Raw genomic sequence first — 16,604 nt, forward strand, 5'->3', positions numbered from 1 at the left:
GAAGAATAAGTGAGACAGAAGAACAACAAAAGCAAGCATAATTCTTTAATTTGGTGACTAAGACATCATTTTAGAGGGTGGTTTGGGTTTCATCCCTGCTTCTGTCACTCTTTAAATGGTTTTCATTAAACAGTTATTTCTCTAAAAACAAAAGAAAAGAATCCACGCCCTATTACCTCCAAAACAGGAATGGGAACCTAGCAGTTCTCTACTTTGCAGTGAGTGTTTTCACTTCATGAGAACATATTTATGCTCTCTCTTGCAGTCTATTTGCTTCCATTTTTGCATCTCCTAAGGAGACAAATGATGTTGTCACCTCTGGAAGGAATGAAGTGAATGTTCTGCCTTTTGCTTGCAGCATGCTTGTAACTTCTCCTTCCCAGGAGATAAGTTACTGATGAAAATAACCAAACACAGGAGGCTGCTCTTACCTGGTGGTAGAATTGAACATACTTGTACAGCTGGCATTGCAGAACTGTCATTAATGCTGGATAAACTAGAAAGAATCACAAAGAAACTGCAGTAATTGGCAATACTCCATTTTGTCTTCCTCTCAATGTCCTCCAAATAATCTGGGTATTAGAATAGTGTTCTGTGCATACATGATTTTCATGTCTGTGTAGCTCTTGTCAGAGGTAATATATGGTTGTCACTAAGGGTCACATAATTTGTAAGTCTGAATTGGCAATTAAATCCAAACAAAATTGTTAGAATGCAATTTTATTTGCTTAATGTTGATTTCCCATTGACTTTGGCAATGACAGTAAAAAACAACTTTTCATGATTGAAAGCAACAGAGTTCCTGAAGTGGTCAGGAAGTTGGACTTGATGACCTTCCAGATGAACTGTTCTATTCCTTTCTGTTCTGTTTCTTTCTGTTCTGTTCTACAATTTACAGTATTTTTACATTAATGCAGAGGGGATTAAGTTTATATTCTTTACCTCACATTTTTCTTCATAGGTTCAAGTGGTGAGTTTTGCTACAGAACACAACTGGGATTCCTTAGACTTTTATGATGGTGCTGACAACAATGCTCCAAGGCTCGGAAGTTATTCAGGTGACTGAGAATATTTTATAAGATATATTTCACAGAGTCAACATAGATTTTAAACACACATCTTTTTCTAGTTCCCTTTTTTTTTTTTCCTTTCTATGTTTATTTCTCCCATGATTAACAACAGGTAGTATTTTTTTTATTTTAGTAATCAGTTGTCTCCTGTAAGACTTCTGTAAGTCATCTTCTGTCATCATCTGTTAGTAATCAGTCATTTTCACAAATTTGAAAAATTGAAAATTTTAGGAATGAAATAATATTCAGAGACTCCCAAACTATAGGCATGAACTTAATGAATGCTGGCTTCTATTAATCTCGTGATTTGCCCACTCTTATAGCAGGGGACAGAAATACAGACCTCTACACTAGACGCCTCATGAAATAATACATTACTAAAGAATGCATTCTTTACCCCTATTTTAGATAAATGAGATCTGTTTGTTTGTTTTCTGTATTTTCTTTTATTCTACTTCTTGTGTATGACATGAGATTACTAATAATGAGTTTGTTGCCTTGCCATTCTAAGATTCTTGTTACAGGTTTATGCTGAAACAAATAAGTAATCAATTACATTTCTAAGAAAAGCCTTACTAAATATCTTTGGTGTTGTTTTATATATTTGATTGTAATGCTTGGAGTTATTCCAGTTACAAGATTTTCTCTTGCTTTTATGAAAACCCTAGTGAGTATTTCTCCACTTGTTGATAAAAGTGTGTGATATGACCTTAGACCTTGTTTCCCTGAATGTCCACAGTTCTTGTCTCCAATATTGTCACACACTGAAAATGTAATAAAAGTTTTAATAGGGGCAGATATTTGACAAGCATGCATGCTGGCAGGATTTTGAGCAACCTGATCTAATGAAAGACATCCCTGCCCATGGCAGAGTTTGGGGGGGGGGGGGGGGGAGGGGGGGGGGACAGGGGACATCTAGATAATCTTTAAGGATCCCTTGCAACCCAAACTATTTTATGATTTTTATGATTCTAAGACAAAATATGTAAGAATTGATTTAATGATCTTTGCCTCTTTCTCTTTCTCTTTTTCTCTGTCTTTTTGTACCCACACCCATTTTACATATGTACTTAGTTCAGTTTCTGTGCACTTCAATAATATTTTGATTTCTCTTTTCAGGAACAACCATACCTCCACTTCTAAACAGCACATCAAATAATCTGTACCTAAACTTTCAGTCTGATATCAGTGTTTCAGCTGCTGGATTTCATCTTGAATATACAGGTAATGCAGATATGTTCTGTAATTAAGACCGCTTTCTGGTTCTAGACATCAAGTGTACTGAAATGATACGAAAGAGGAATATTCAGTCCTATTGAATATAATGAGCTACATACTGTTACTTCTGTATTTGTTAGAATTACATCTAATTACAAGGTAGCAAGATCAGGCCTTAAATCTGTATTGCATAGATTGGGAAGTTTGATTTGTCTTGTTTTCACCTTCATTTTTTGCTCTTTCAAAATCTTTTCAGAACATACAACAGCCAGGAATAAATGCATGGCCCAAAAACTCCTGTGGTGGGCTCAGCTGCGCCCTGCATTTGGAACCAGCTGGAAACAGTTTTGTCCAGCACAGGGCAGCCCTTGACCTCTCTTTACAATGGCCCCTGCAGCTCCCACTGTTACCAAAATCTGCATATTATGCCCAATGCAATAATATATGCACTACATAATGGCCTTTAAGTACATAAGAGAACAGCAGATTTTTTAATTTTTTTTTTTTCATTTTAAAAAAATTATTGCTGAATACTTCACCAGCAGAAAAGGCTGTAATTATAAACATACTTTCCATCTGAATGAGATTGCCTTTAGCTGACAGACAGGAATTCTGACAGTCACTAACATTTTTTTACAATTTTATTTTTCCCCAGGTGTACAATTCCCTCTGCTCATATTGGCTATGGTGTCCAATCTGCATAATTGTTTCATGGTTATTTCTTGTCATTTTTACAGTATGCAAATCTCATGCTCTGGTTGTCTAATTAGCCAGTCAGAGTACATAGCCTTGCAAAAGTGCCATATGATAGCTTCTCCATATCTAAACATTTATTATAGGTTAGCATTATCCTATATTCTTGAAATACAGGTACCGTCTCAACTTATCACAACTTTAGAGAGAAAAAACATGTAAAAAGTTATGAAAACAAACTAGCATGAGACTGAATCCAGTGAAAAATAAAATGCATCTGTGTATTCATACATGTTCAAATAATTGAAATACGTAATATACTGCTGGTATATAGCTTTCATCTCTGAATAAAGAAACTGAGATTTCAGAATAAATGCATTGATCAGAGCAAAATTCACTGATTTGAACACCCATTCTTCTTAACAGTTCTAATCATCTCTGACCCTCTGTCACGGAATTAGACTAACACAACTCTAATGTAGTAGCAGTTAAGGATTTATTGTATAACTCTATAGCAGATAACAAAGTAAGATAATATGATTTTAATGACACCTAATCAGTATCTAAGTATTAGTAAATTAACACAACGATCTAAAGAAATTTGCTACAATATAAACAGTGACTTAGTTAAAGATTTGTGAATGGCAAGGTTCACAAATACACTTCTCAGGGGTACCATGGGAGGTGTCCTAACACAAGCAGAGATCAAGGGTGCAGCCCACTGTGATCCCTGGAGGGCTCCAAGAGTTCTTGTTTGGGATCGCTATTTATACGATTGTGAGGCCATTGTTTTCTGGTCAGTAATATTCCAGAATTCAAGTCTTTGCCAATTTGTTTAGTAAGCAGGTTGTGCAGTCCCTTTCCTCTTAGACCTTAATTGTGTCCCTGTCAATTAGCCACATCACAGGGTCCAGATGTGATCAGAGGGTAGGCCCGATCATCTGAGGCATGTATTGTATAAACAGGTTTTAAAGGGAAAAGTCAAGCTTCACTGCACTCTATATGTTATAGAGAATATTTATGTATTTACTTTATCCATTTCTTAGAATTTGTGTTAGCTTGCACCATTCATATATTATAAATACTTGTAAAAGATTCTTTAAATCGTAATTTTTATTTAATTCAATTCTTACAGGAAGAGATCAGTTACATTACCAAGTTTTCAAGTATGTAGAAGATGATAATATAGTGAAGTGCTGCCATTACTGAATTTCACAATATTTCCCTATTGTCCTATGTACTGATGTTTAGTTGCTTATCAGTCCTGGCTTCACAATTAACTAGGGTGGAGTACTTGTACCTAGGCAAAGAGAGTAACAGAACTGCTTACACTTCATGTTAGACATATTCTTATCTCACTGGGAAACTGCAATGAAAAATTTATTATTTTCTCTTTTTTGACAACCATGAAAAAGCACACATACAATGCATGGTGTTTATTGCAGTCAGGAATTTGAGATATTTCTGTTATAACACTAAAGATACCATGTTAAAAATAACAGATTAGGGAAAATTTGAGGTGATTATTACACAAATATTTTACTCTGTGCATGTGTGAAAAATATCATCAGACCGATGGAGAAACAATGCAAATAAATACAGATTTATGGTTTGCACTATTTTTCCTGTATTTTGTACCTGTTGTAGTATTGGCTAGCATTCCCCAGAACAGAGGCTCGGAAAGTAAAGCGCACGTGCTCCCAATTTCAGTTAGGTAGGCTATGGTGAGACCGTGAGTAGAAATGAGTTGGTATGAACCGTTTCTTCTGAGCAAAGGAAATACAGGGGAAACTTTGCATTGAGACTGCAGATTGTTGTGAAATGTTTGTTGTCACCCTGCTTATTTCTTTCCCTTTCCTTTGCTTTTGAAAGGAAGTTTTCCTCCCTTTATAACTTTTTTCCTTTTCTTTCTCTCTCTTTCTTTCTTTCTTTCTTTCTTTCTTTCTTTCTTTCTTTCTTTCTTTCTTTCTTTCTTTCTTTCTTTCTTTCTTTCTTTCTTTCTTTCTTTCTTTCTTTCTTTCTTTCTTTCTTTCTTTCTTTCTTTCTTTCTTTCTTTCTTTCTTTCTTTCTTTCTTTTTCTCAGAATATTATGCTACTTGTTTGTCCACAAACTGCTGATACCCAACAGGTTCCTAAAACATTGGTACAGTGTGCCTACATACAATATACACAGAAATGGTGTGAATTTAGGATCGGATTCTGTATTACTTAGAATGTCTGAACTTCTCAATTTTTCACAGCTATTGGTTTGGACTCTTGTCCTGAACCACAGACCCCAAGCAATGGGATCAAAATTGGAGACAGATATATGGTTGGAGATGTGGTATCTTTCCAGTGTGACCAGGGTTACTCCCTTCAGGTGAGCCAAGTTTCCAATTTCACATGGTTCCTTTTACATGGCTATGTTACTGAATATTGTTTCCACTTGAGATGCTTCCTGAAAGTACTAAGGTTTCCATTGATAGGTTACTGTTTTCAATCACTGGTTTTTGGGTTTTTGTTTGTTTGTTTTCTCCTGTGTGACTCTGAAGTCAATAGTCTCCACTTTATCTAGTTGAGAGCATAAGAGAAAAAACAATCATTACCTATTCATACCATGTCCCTATTTTGGCAAATAAAAAGACAATACCTGCCTGAAATAAAGGAAATACAAAGAACTCTGGAATGTAAACCATGAAAATACACACAAAAAAACCTCTTCCCTCTATAATGTTTGTCTAGCACATGCAGCATGACTTTGCCTCTTAAATATTATTTATTTATTTATCAATTTATTTATTTATTTATTTATAGCAAGGGGTAGATATGCCTACATGTGCCAGTGAAGGCAGCGTGTTTATTTTTCTTCTAGGACAGAAAATGAATGGTTTGCACATTAATAAAAAAATGATTTACAATTACCATGGATGCTTTACAGATACTTGGTTCCGTCAAATGCTACAGGCTATGAAAAGCAACTTTTCTTTTCATATGAAGGTTGAACAAACAGGCTAAAAAGCTACTGATCTTTTTCTACTAGGTCATCTTAATATGTACACTACGTGGTTTTGCAAGATATCCCAAGTACAGTTTTCTCTTAAGAATTTTCATTTTCATTTTCTGTTCCACTCTGGTGGATCTTGGAACTAACCAGTAACAGATTACCTGGAAATCATAATACCTAATCTGTTGTAAAGAGTTTCCTTAAATATCTCAGCTTTTCACTACTTAAGCTATTTCAGAGTTGAGCATAAAGACTCAATTTTGAATAGGTATTATGAATTTTAGATGTAAAGCTAGTAGTATATAGATGGTATGCTATAGCATATAGCTATATAAAGCTAGTATGTTGTCCTGGTTTCAGTTAGCACAGAATTAATTTTCTTCCTAGTAGCTGGTAGAATGCTGTGTTTTGGCTTAGGATGAGAAGAGTGCTGATAACACCCCGATGCTTTAATTGTTGCAGAGCAGTGCTTATACTAAGCCAAGGACATCTCAGCCTTTTGCTCTGTCCTGCCAACGGGCAGGCTGGGGGTGCAGTAAGAGCTGGGAGGGGACAGACCCAGGACAGGTGACCCAAACTAGCCAAAGGGGTATTCCATACCATCTGACGTCATGCTAAACAATATATAGGGGTGGCTAGCTGGGGGGAGGGGGCCGGACTGCTCGGGGTTAGGCTGGGCATCGGTCAGCGGGTGGTGAGCAATTGCATTGTGCATCACTTGTTTGTACATACTATTACTTTCGTATTATCACCATTGTATCATTATTATTATTATTGTTATTATTATTTTTGTTATTATTATTTTCCTGTCTTATTAAACTGTCTTTATCTCAACTCACGGGCTTCACTCTCCATTTCTCTCCCCCGTCCCAGAGAGGGAGGGGGGAGGGTGAGCGAACGGCTGCGTGGTGTTTAGCTGCCGGCCGGGTTAAACCACGACATATGTATATCTTTTTCCATGTTTCACAAATGATGCAAATAAATTCTATGTAAACATCTCTTCAATGAGACCTTTAGTTTGTAGACACTTTGTTTATAATGAGCTGGTATTATGAAATTTGTCTGGAGACCATTAGAAATAATATTAAGGAAATAAACATATTTTTTCTAGTAGGCTGTCACATAGTTACAGTCTTCTCAGAAGGTATGATACAATTCACAGAGTATACAATCTATATTTTATACCTTATTTTTATATACTTTTTTAATTATTTAAATATTGTTGTTGGGATACTAATGATGTATCATATATTGTATATTTTTTATTATATAAGTTAGCAAATGTTGTGCCATTTTAGGGACATTCACATATCACCTGTATGCCTGGACCAGTAAGAAGATGGAATTACCCGATTCCAATATGTTTAGGTATGTCCATCATACATAAACTTTCTTAAACAAGCCAGAATGAGAAATCCAGAGAACTCAGAAATAAGAGATATGTGTAGGGGAAGAAAAAGGGAGAAGTGAAAGAACTGAATTAAAAGTGAAAAGATCAGATTAATCTGAAGATTTTCAAAGTATACTGCACATATTATAGCAAAGATTTTTTGAAATGTACAGTCAGAAGAAAGAATGGCATATGTTCCAGTCAGAATCTTCTGTATTAATGATGAGACCTCCAGAGACCCTTACACACATACTTAATTTATTTATGAATCATTTCCACAGTAGAGTGATGAGTACTACAGAAAATACTAAAATAAAAATAGCATTACATTATCATCTCTGATGAATTCAACATAAGGCATGTCTGCCCTATTTAACAAGATGTATTATCTTTCAAATTAAGCTATACAGATGACTATATTAATACTATTGGAAGAAACACTGGGAGCCTGCCAGAAGCCTAAATGAAATATCTGAAATGAATTAAAATATGTTCTGTTTAGATGATGAATAAATATGAGTAATGCAAAACTGTTCTTGAATTCTTTTTCACTGAATAGAAATGGCCTTTTGTTTGGGTTCCCTAATAATAAAAGTTATCGGTATTTGTGATGACTAACGTATAGATAGCAAGATCCCGCAGATCTCATTAAAAATTTATATTTGCTTTTCTTCAGAACAGATTATTTATCCTCTTGACTTCTCCCACATAATCCTGTTCTTAATCCTTTGAGGTAATTCCTAAAAGATACTGGGTCCCCACAGTTAAGATGTTATAATCACCAAGATTCATATATTAATCATTAATATTCACAAAGATTCAGGAATTAATAATAATTTTGGGGAAGTTAGTCTTCAGTTTTCATTTTTTAACATTAACATATATCTAGAAAGCCTGATACAAGAGTTGTGCTAGTATATGGAAAATGCTGAAGAAAAAGATCAATTCTCTTTAATGATGTTTTTTTCTATTATTTTTCTTTTTTGCAAATAATAATTTCTAACTGTGTTTCAAAGGATGCAGCAACTGTTAATTGGACAAAACTGTTACTTAAAAATAATTGTATTTAACATGATTAATCTCTTAAAAAATACTTACATTGAATTGTAAGTTACAGTACTTACTGATGTCATGAAAAAATATAAAATTAAGCCCTAAAATGAGTTTAGTTGAATTTCTAGAAATATTTAATGCATTATCATTTCTGAAGTATTAATTTTATCTCACTTGTAGAACAGTAGGGTGTAAATACAGTTTTTGAAAGGTCTCTTGAGAAAAAAAAAAAAAGAAAAAAGAATACAGAATATTTTTAAAATACATTTTTTCTCTTACCCAGATGCACACAAACCCAGATGCACAAAAAAACAGAATTGTGTTCATGTAGCTATGAGCTGATGTGTGCCACTTGCATGTTCACAAATGTGGTTCACACAGACAGTGCAGAGTAAACAGCTGTCATCTTTTCAGGTGCATTTGTTGCTTAAATTTAAACCTAGCCAATCCAGAGTAGAAAAATATTTTTAAGGTACCCACTTGTAAATTACTTTGTTACATATATTTAATGATAAAGGAATGTTTATTTATTTTTTTGATATAAACTTTGACATTATTATATTATTTACCTTGAAAAGATCCTCAATATTCTGGAATAATTGTTAGCTCATTCTACTCTTCTGAGAAATGTCTGTTTTGTTTTTTGCAGCACAATGTGGTGGTGCCATGTCAGACTTCAGTGGGGTGATCCTTAGCCCTGGATTTCCTGGTAACTATCCTAGCAGTTTGGATTGCACATGGACAATAAAGCTGCCGATTGGTTTTGGTATGTGTCCTTTCATGGATAAAAATGGTTTTGTTTTGTTTTATGGATTAAAAAAATAATCACATTTTAAAATATTCTGAATATTTATCCCAGTAAGAAAGGATTTTGGATTCATATAAACAATCAATCAGACCCTGAAAAGGAAGATTTAGAATAAAATAAGCAAAAATGTATTTGCTTTTCATTTAAAATATACTGTAATTTTATGATTAAGATAAAATTGCTTAATAAGAATAAAGCACAATTTTCTAACTAAAAAGGGTTGATTTCTCTTTGTGAGGCCATAAACCCAACAAAAATATCAGTTAAGAAGGGGTAAACGCTACATTTGAGTTCATTATTTTATCATTAATCGTTTTTTGCATGTCCAGACTGAATATTGCAGCAGCATATATTGAAAATGTTATTGGAAGTGACCACTAGAGACCTCCCACTTAAAGTGCAATCATTGGTAATGTTTAATGAAGTCTTCTATGACTAGCAGAACCTTCTCAGCAAGGCTGCTGCTCTCCCAGTCAGTTTCCAGCCTGCACAAACAGATAAAGCTGTTCCACCATAGATCACAGATGCAGAAATTTGCACTTCTTATGCAAACCTTTTGACACAATCTTCAAGTGTGTTTTGTTTTGTTTTGTTTTATTTTATTTTATTTTATTTTATTTTACATTTCTCAGGGTAAAAGCAAACAAATAAAAAAGCAATGCAGAAGCTCTGTTATATGGTTTAGCAACTACATTCCCTTGTTTAGTATCCTCCACAAATTTGTTGTGGATGCATTCCCCTTATCTAGGTCTCTTGTGACTATTTCATAGTATTAGCTCCCATATCAACACATAGAACAATGTGATTGTTACTAGCTACCAACTGGATTTTGAACAACTGATTACTAGAGCCTCATAGTTCAGTTAATTGTAACCCACGTTCTGCCCATTCATCAAGCTGATATATCTTCTGCTTGCAGATGAGAATGCTATAGAAGACAAAATCAAAAACCATAGAAGAATGAAAGTATATTATATCCACTTTTCTCCCTTTGTCAGTATAGCAAGTAAATTAATCACAGAAGGAAATCAGTACTCTGAAGGAATCAGTACTCATCAAGTGTAATTTTCTCTTTTTAAATCCAGGTTGACTGGTTCTGTGTGCATTTTTATCCTTTATGTGTTTGGAAATTGCTTCCAATTAGACAAGTTCCATAATCTTTGCGTGGGTTGCAGCAAACCTGCAGTTCCCATTGCCTAGGTCTGTTTTTGTGTCTTAAATATATATGCATCTTTAGCCTTTGTATGGTCACCATTGACTTCTCTCATTCACCATGATTTTGCATGGAGAATACCATCATTTCAATTACATTGGCTAACTCACTGAACACCTTTACATGGATCCTATATCACAGAATCATGGAATGGCCGAGGTCGGAAGGGAACTCTGGAGATCATCTAGTCCACCCCCTGCCAAGCAGGATCACCTAGAGCACATTCTGCCGGATGCCATCCAGGCAGGTTTTGAATATCTCCAGAGAAGAAGACTCCACAACCTCTCTGGCAACCTGATCCACTGCTCTGTCACCCTCACAGTGAAGAAGCACCCCCTCAGGTTCAGATGGAACTTCCTGTGCTTCAGTTTGTGCCTGTTGCCTCTCGTCCTCTCGCTGGGCACAAGTGAAAAGAGACTGGCTCCATCCTCTTGACACCTTCCTTCTGATATTTATTAATGAGGTCTCCCCTCAGTCTTCTCTTTTCCAGGCTAAACAGACTCAGCTCTCTCAGCCTGTCCTCGTACAACAGGTGCTCCAGTCCTCTAATCATCTTAGTATCCCTCCTCTGGACTCGCTCCAGTAGTTCTACGTCCCTCGTGTACTAGGGAGCTCAGAATCAGACGCAATACTCCAGGTGTGCCCTCACCAGAACTGAGTAGACGGGGAGGATCACCTCCTTTGGACCTGCTGGCAACACTTCTGAATGCAGCCCCAGATACTGTTGGCCTTCCTGGTCACAAGGGCACATTGCTGGCTCATGGTCAGCCCAATGTTCGCCAGGACTCCCAGGTCTCTCTCTGCAGAGCTGCTATCCAGCAGCTCACCCCCTAGCCTGTACTAGTGCTTGGGGTTATTCCTGTTGAGGTGCATGACCTTGCACTTGCCCTTGTTGAACTTCATGAGGTTCCTCATAGAATCATAGAATCATAGAATATCCTGAGTTGGAAGGGACCCTTAAGGATCATCAATCATGACCCAACCCTCCAGCCTGCTGAGGTCCCTCTAAATGGCAGCACGGCTCTCTGGGGTGTCAGCCACTGCTCTGAGCTTTGTGTCACTAGAAAACTTGCTGAGGCTGCACTCTGTTCCATTTTCCAGGTCATTGATGAATAAGTTGAAGAAGATGGGACCCAGCACCTGGGGAACAGCGCTAGCTACCAGCCTCCAACTAGACTCCACACCACTAAGCACTACCCTCTGAGCTCTACCATCCATCCAATTATCAATTCACTCATCTAGGTTGCAATAAATCTACAGTGGCAAAATTTTGATTCAAAGCTGGCCAATACCTTTGTCCCTTCTAATTTTTTACACGTCTGGCAGTTGTATAGGATCACATGCACTTACTGGAGTTGTTCTTTATTTATTTATATGTTGGTTGAATGGCATTCTTTTTTTTCTTTTTTTTTTCAGATATGCCTCACTGTTTTCAATTTGATAATTACCATCTTCTGTCATATTGTTTACTTGATAGTACAGAATTTCTGGGTCTACTTCAGAAAGTGAATGTGTTATCCCAAATAGTTTTCCATTCTAATCTGCTCAGATTATTCTTCCATTCTTTTTAAAGTCACTTGTATGATCTTTTTAATTTTAAGACCTGTAAGCGTGGTTCACTCATGATTTACAAGAAAGCCATTCATTCTGCATGGCTTGTTTAAACAGAAGAATATTTAACCTCCATTAACACTGACTGAACAGAATCTATCCTTGTGGGAAACACATCTTGGGATAAGGATTTCCAGATACAACCCTACTAGTTTGTGTGCATTTTGTTCAAAAGTCATAAAATTCAAGTGAATCATTGATTTTTTGTATTAGCATTTTATTCAAATAGCATTGGCACATTAATTCTGCCATTACCTGACTTGAGAGCTTGACCTTATAGTTTCTAGTGTTTCTTTATGAGTCATAATGTTGTCTAGAATCTTCAGGTCCCATTAAGAGCTCTGCTTGTTGAATTATTTAAAATAAAATAAAATTTAAAAATAAATAAATAATAGCAGTAGTAGGTTTATCATGCTAAATCAAAGCAACAGAGAAAGCTATTCATGAGCTATAAGGGAATAGGATTGTTTTCCAGAGATTTTCAAAGACATTTTCTGTAATAAAGAAGAAATAATAAAATTCTGGAATATTGATTGATTCCATTTCAAATTCCGTAAGCTGGTACATTCAAATAGGTATGAAACCTGCTGTCTTTTTATCCGAGATATATTCCCTTCTACCTCTTGCCTTACGTTATTGCTATCTAACTTCTTTTCCAATCCTCACTCCTTCCTTCAGTCCTTTTTGTTTGCTTGCATACTCCAGATTAATACTTCCATTTCACACCCCACATCCAACAATTCCAATTTGACTCTTCAAACTCCCATTTAGACTTCATTGTTGACATACTATTTAATTTCACCTCCACTAGGAAGGAAAATTAACTATTCAAGTTTTGCCTTAGCTGAAATAAATCAGTTTAGCTCCACTAAAAACAGTTTTTCTATATTGCATTTCAGTCACTGTATTTGTGTTATTATTTATTTAACACTCACTGTTTTCCAGTTCATGCACAGGAAAACTAAAAGCTCCCTTTACTAGAAGAAAATCGAAAGTGCAAAGATTGAAATGGGCTTGACGTTTGCACCATTTCTATATGTTAAATAGGAGTTGAATAAAACTGAATTTTAAATTTAAGTCAAGTTACATTTCATTGTAAAAATGAAAGCAAATTATATTCAGAAAAGTGATGGTTAAACCTGTTTTCAGTGATGCTGTAGTTAGAGCTCTGTGGAGGCACATTCATCTAACTCTTCTGAGTAGTAAAAGTAAAACTTCAAAAACATCATCATAGGAACCTTCTATAGGATTTCATTTGTTGAAATGTTTCTAATGAGAGTTCTTCAAAGTTAGAAGTCATGGATCATAAGCTTTTCCCCTTCATGTTAACCAATATTGTAATCTAAACCAATGACTCTATGCTGACAGTCAGAGCTAACAATCTTAGAGCTGGTTTTGTATCAAAGTGAGTTAAAAAAAAAAAAAAAAGAGAGAGAGAGAGTAAGGTAGCATGAGTTAGCAGTTATTAAGCAATGGCAATTTAAATTTAGCACAAATTTTGGATACAAATTGAATTCTCTGTGTAAGAAAGGAAGTGTATAGGGTTTTGGAAGGCTGGCAAAATCTGTTGGTACGCTGGATATTTTGTCCGTAAGGACACTATGAGAAACAGTATCAAAATGTTTGCTGAAATCCAAAAAGATCACATCAACTGGCTTCCCTTGGCTTCCCTTGGTCAACTAGGGATTTCCTTGTCATAAAAGGAAATTAAGGTAGTTAAACAGGACTTTCCCCTCTTAATTCCATGTTGGCTGTGACCAATGACTGTGTTCTTTCAGGTGTTTTTCATTAATAAATACCTGAACATCCCAAAAATAGCATACAATTATAAATAACTTACAGTTCAATGACTTAGATAAGGTTTGTATTGCCTTGTTAACATTTCAGGATTAGTAATGTATGAGAAGAAAGACTGTTTCACACCGAGAACCTGTGAGCATATCATGCATTTCCACTGATTATAGTATTTTCTGATATTATCAGTGTAAAATTTACATACTTTATTGCCTCCCCCTCTCCCCCTGGTATTGATATCAATGTTTTTTATTTGCTGACAATGTTTTTCAGGTGTCCATCTGCAATTTGTGAATTTCTCAACCGAGACCATACACGATTACTTAGAAGTTAGGAGTGGATCTACAGAAACCAGCACTGTTATTGGGAGACTAAGTGGCCCTCAGCTACCATCTTCTTTGTTCAGCACAACTCATGAAACTACCTTATACTTTCACAGTGATTATTCACAGAACAAGCAAGGATTTCATATTGTGTATCAAGGTGAGAGTTCAATATTCTTATATGAAAACAAGATGGTTGCTGAAGATTATTTCTTGTCTTGCCATTCCTAAAAGATAAATATGAAATAAAAGTTGTTGTTTTTTTTTTCTGTTTCAAACTCATTACACATTGTGACCAATCCAGAGAATTACAATTAAAAAAAAGGAAAGCATGTTCCCTCTAAAAAAAAAAAAAAAAAAAAAAAAAGGAGTTAAAATGTAGGCAGAAAGATACATTTTTATGTTTGAATTTGGTTGGCATATTAATTTACATTGCATGGGCTTATAAAATAAGCATCTCTATTGTTCAATCTTTATAATCATATGGGAATCTCAACGATATGTCTTGGGTTTGAGAAGGGAAAGTTCTAAATATTGTTTTAGATCACTTGATCCATATAGGCTGGTTTAGAGTAACACTAACCTAGAAATCTCCAATTCCATTTTGTTTCCTAGTTGGTAATTTCCCTGGAAGGTTCTTGTTCTCTTGTACCCAAACAGGTCATGCTGAGCTGGTGAAGACCAAAAGTTCATAATTGCGTATGCATTTTAAAAGAAATCAGATCACCACTGTTCACAGAAAAAAAAAAAAAAAAAGTCAAATTTTTATTTTAAACTATTCATGATGTGAACAATTTCAAAGGGTGATTTCAAGAGATTTTCCTTTATAGCATTCCCTTATTTCTCTTTCAAGAAAAACAAACCCAAATTGACTTGAACTCTAACATTCTGGAATTGAGCTACTGGAAAAAGTATTAGCTTTTTAAGTAAAAATCAGTTTATGACCTAAAGTGCTTGGTATGATTTTCTTCACTTGTATATGTAATACGATATAATTTGTAGCCATAAGGGAACTCTAAAATCTACCACTAAGAAGGACAGTAATATTAAATGTATGTACTGTTACTGCTAGTAACAGTAATCATTTTGGAGATGCTGTTATTTGTGAGCAAAGAATTCCAATTAAGTTCCTCTCAGTTCTTGACCACACAAGATAAAATTGTTTATATCAAACATATGCAACATGAAACATTCTGATTTCAAAGATTTTACATAGCATATATTTTCGCAGTTCTATAATAAGAAGTCAATGTTTCAAATCTTGGAAAAGATCACTAAGATTTGCGAAAGAAGCTTATTTTCAAATCTTGAAAATCTTTGATGTTCATAATTCATTACAGAGACTTTAAATTCTTCTAAGAAAACCCAGAAAAATTACAGACAGATTGATCTTTTCTCTTCCTTTAATATAAGAACGTTTAAACAAAAAAAAACTATTGTATCGAGCCCACTAGTTCTCCAGCTGTTTTCCTGCTTGTGATGTTGTTAAATATGTATATATATATGTATTATTATCAGCTATCTTCTGGAAGACATTTTTTCAAATATGTTGCTTTTTTTTTTTCTTTCTCTTTATTTTCTATTTACATTTGACCTGATATGTTTTTACACTTTGTGAAAAGAATCATAGAATGGGTCACATTGACAGGGACTTTAAAGATCATCTAGTTCCAACCCCCTGCCATAGGCAGGGATGCCACCCCCTAGATCAGGTTGGCCAAGGCTCCATCCAGCCTGGCCTTGAACACCTCCAGGGATGAGGCATCCACAACTTCTCTGGGCAACCTGTGCCAGTGCCTCACTACCCATACAATGAAGAATTTCCTCCTAACGTCTAGTCTAAATCTTCCTCTTTTAGTTTAAGACCATTCCCTCTTGCCCTATCATTAACTAGCCTAATAAAGAGTCCTTCTGCATCTTTTTATAAGACCCCTTTAAGTATGGAAATTCCTTAATGAAGTCTCCCTGGAGCCTCCTCTTCTTCATGAGTTCATCTGCTTTGGTGACCACCGGGTCCAGTAACACTTCTCTGTTTGGTTTGTCTAATACCTGGACAAGGAAGTTGTCTTCAGTGCACTCCAGGAGTCTCCTGGAGTGCTTACTGCCTTCCACATAGCTTTCCCAGCAGACATCCAGGTGGTTGAAATCCCCCAGGAGGATGAGAGCCTGTGAGCATGATGCTTCTTGTAGCCCTCCATTCCAGTGTTCCAGCTGTGTGATTCATACCATCATGTTTCTGTGATAGCAATTACATCATGGTTTTCTACATGCACTGTGGCTTACAACTCCTTCTGCTTGTTTCCCATGCTGTATGCATTGCTGTAGAGGCACTTCAGTTGGGCTAAGGGCTGCGCCATCTTTTTAGATGAGTCCTTCCTAATTCATATGGGATGATTCACAGCTGTTTCCCTGCTGTTTAAAGTACTGGCATTCAGGAGTTCTTTTGAG

General features: G+C 35.6%; 1 protein-coding gene across 4 annotated transcripts in view; it reads left to right on the top strand.

Moving 5' to 3' along the window:
• The window catches only part of CSMD3 (CUB and Sushi multiple domains 3), a 641,367-nt gene that overhangs the window by 533,254 nt on the left and 91,509 nt on the right, over positions 1-16,604 (top strand). For all 4 annotated transcript variants that reach the window (XM_005009295.6, XM_038175100.2, XM_038175101.2 and 1 more), the window contains 6 exons: positions 962-1,058; positions 2,190-2,294; positions 5,222-5,340; positions 7,263-7,332; positions 9,057-9,173; positions 14,107-14,316. In XM_005009295.6, coding sequence (XP_005009352.3) covers positions 962-1,058; positions 2,190-2,294; positions 5,222-5,340; positions 7,263-7,332; positions 9,057-9,173; positions 14,107-14,316 — 718 coding nt within the window. The remainder of the gene's footprint in view (positions 1-961; positions 1,059-2,189; positions 2,295-5,221; positions 5,341-7,262; positions 7,333-9,056; positions 9,174-14,106; positions 14,317-16,604) is intronic.

The sequence above is a fragment of the Anas platyrhynchos genome, chromosome 2, assembly GCF_047663525.1.
Source record: "Anas platyrhynchos isolate ZD024472 breed Pekin duck chromosome 2, IASCAAS_PekinDuck_T2T, whole genome shotgun sequence".
NCBI classification, from domain to species: Eukaryota; Metazoa; Chordata; class Aves; order Anseriformes; family Anatidae; genus Anas; species Anas platyrhynchos.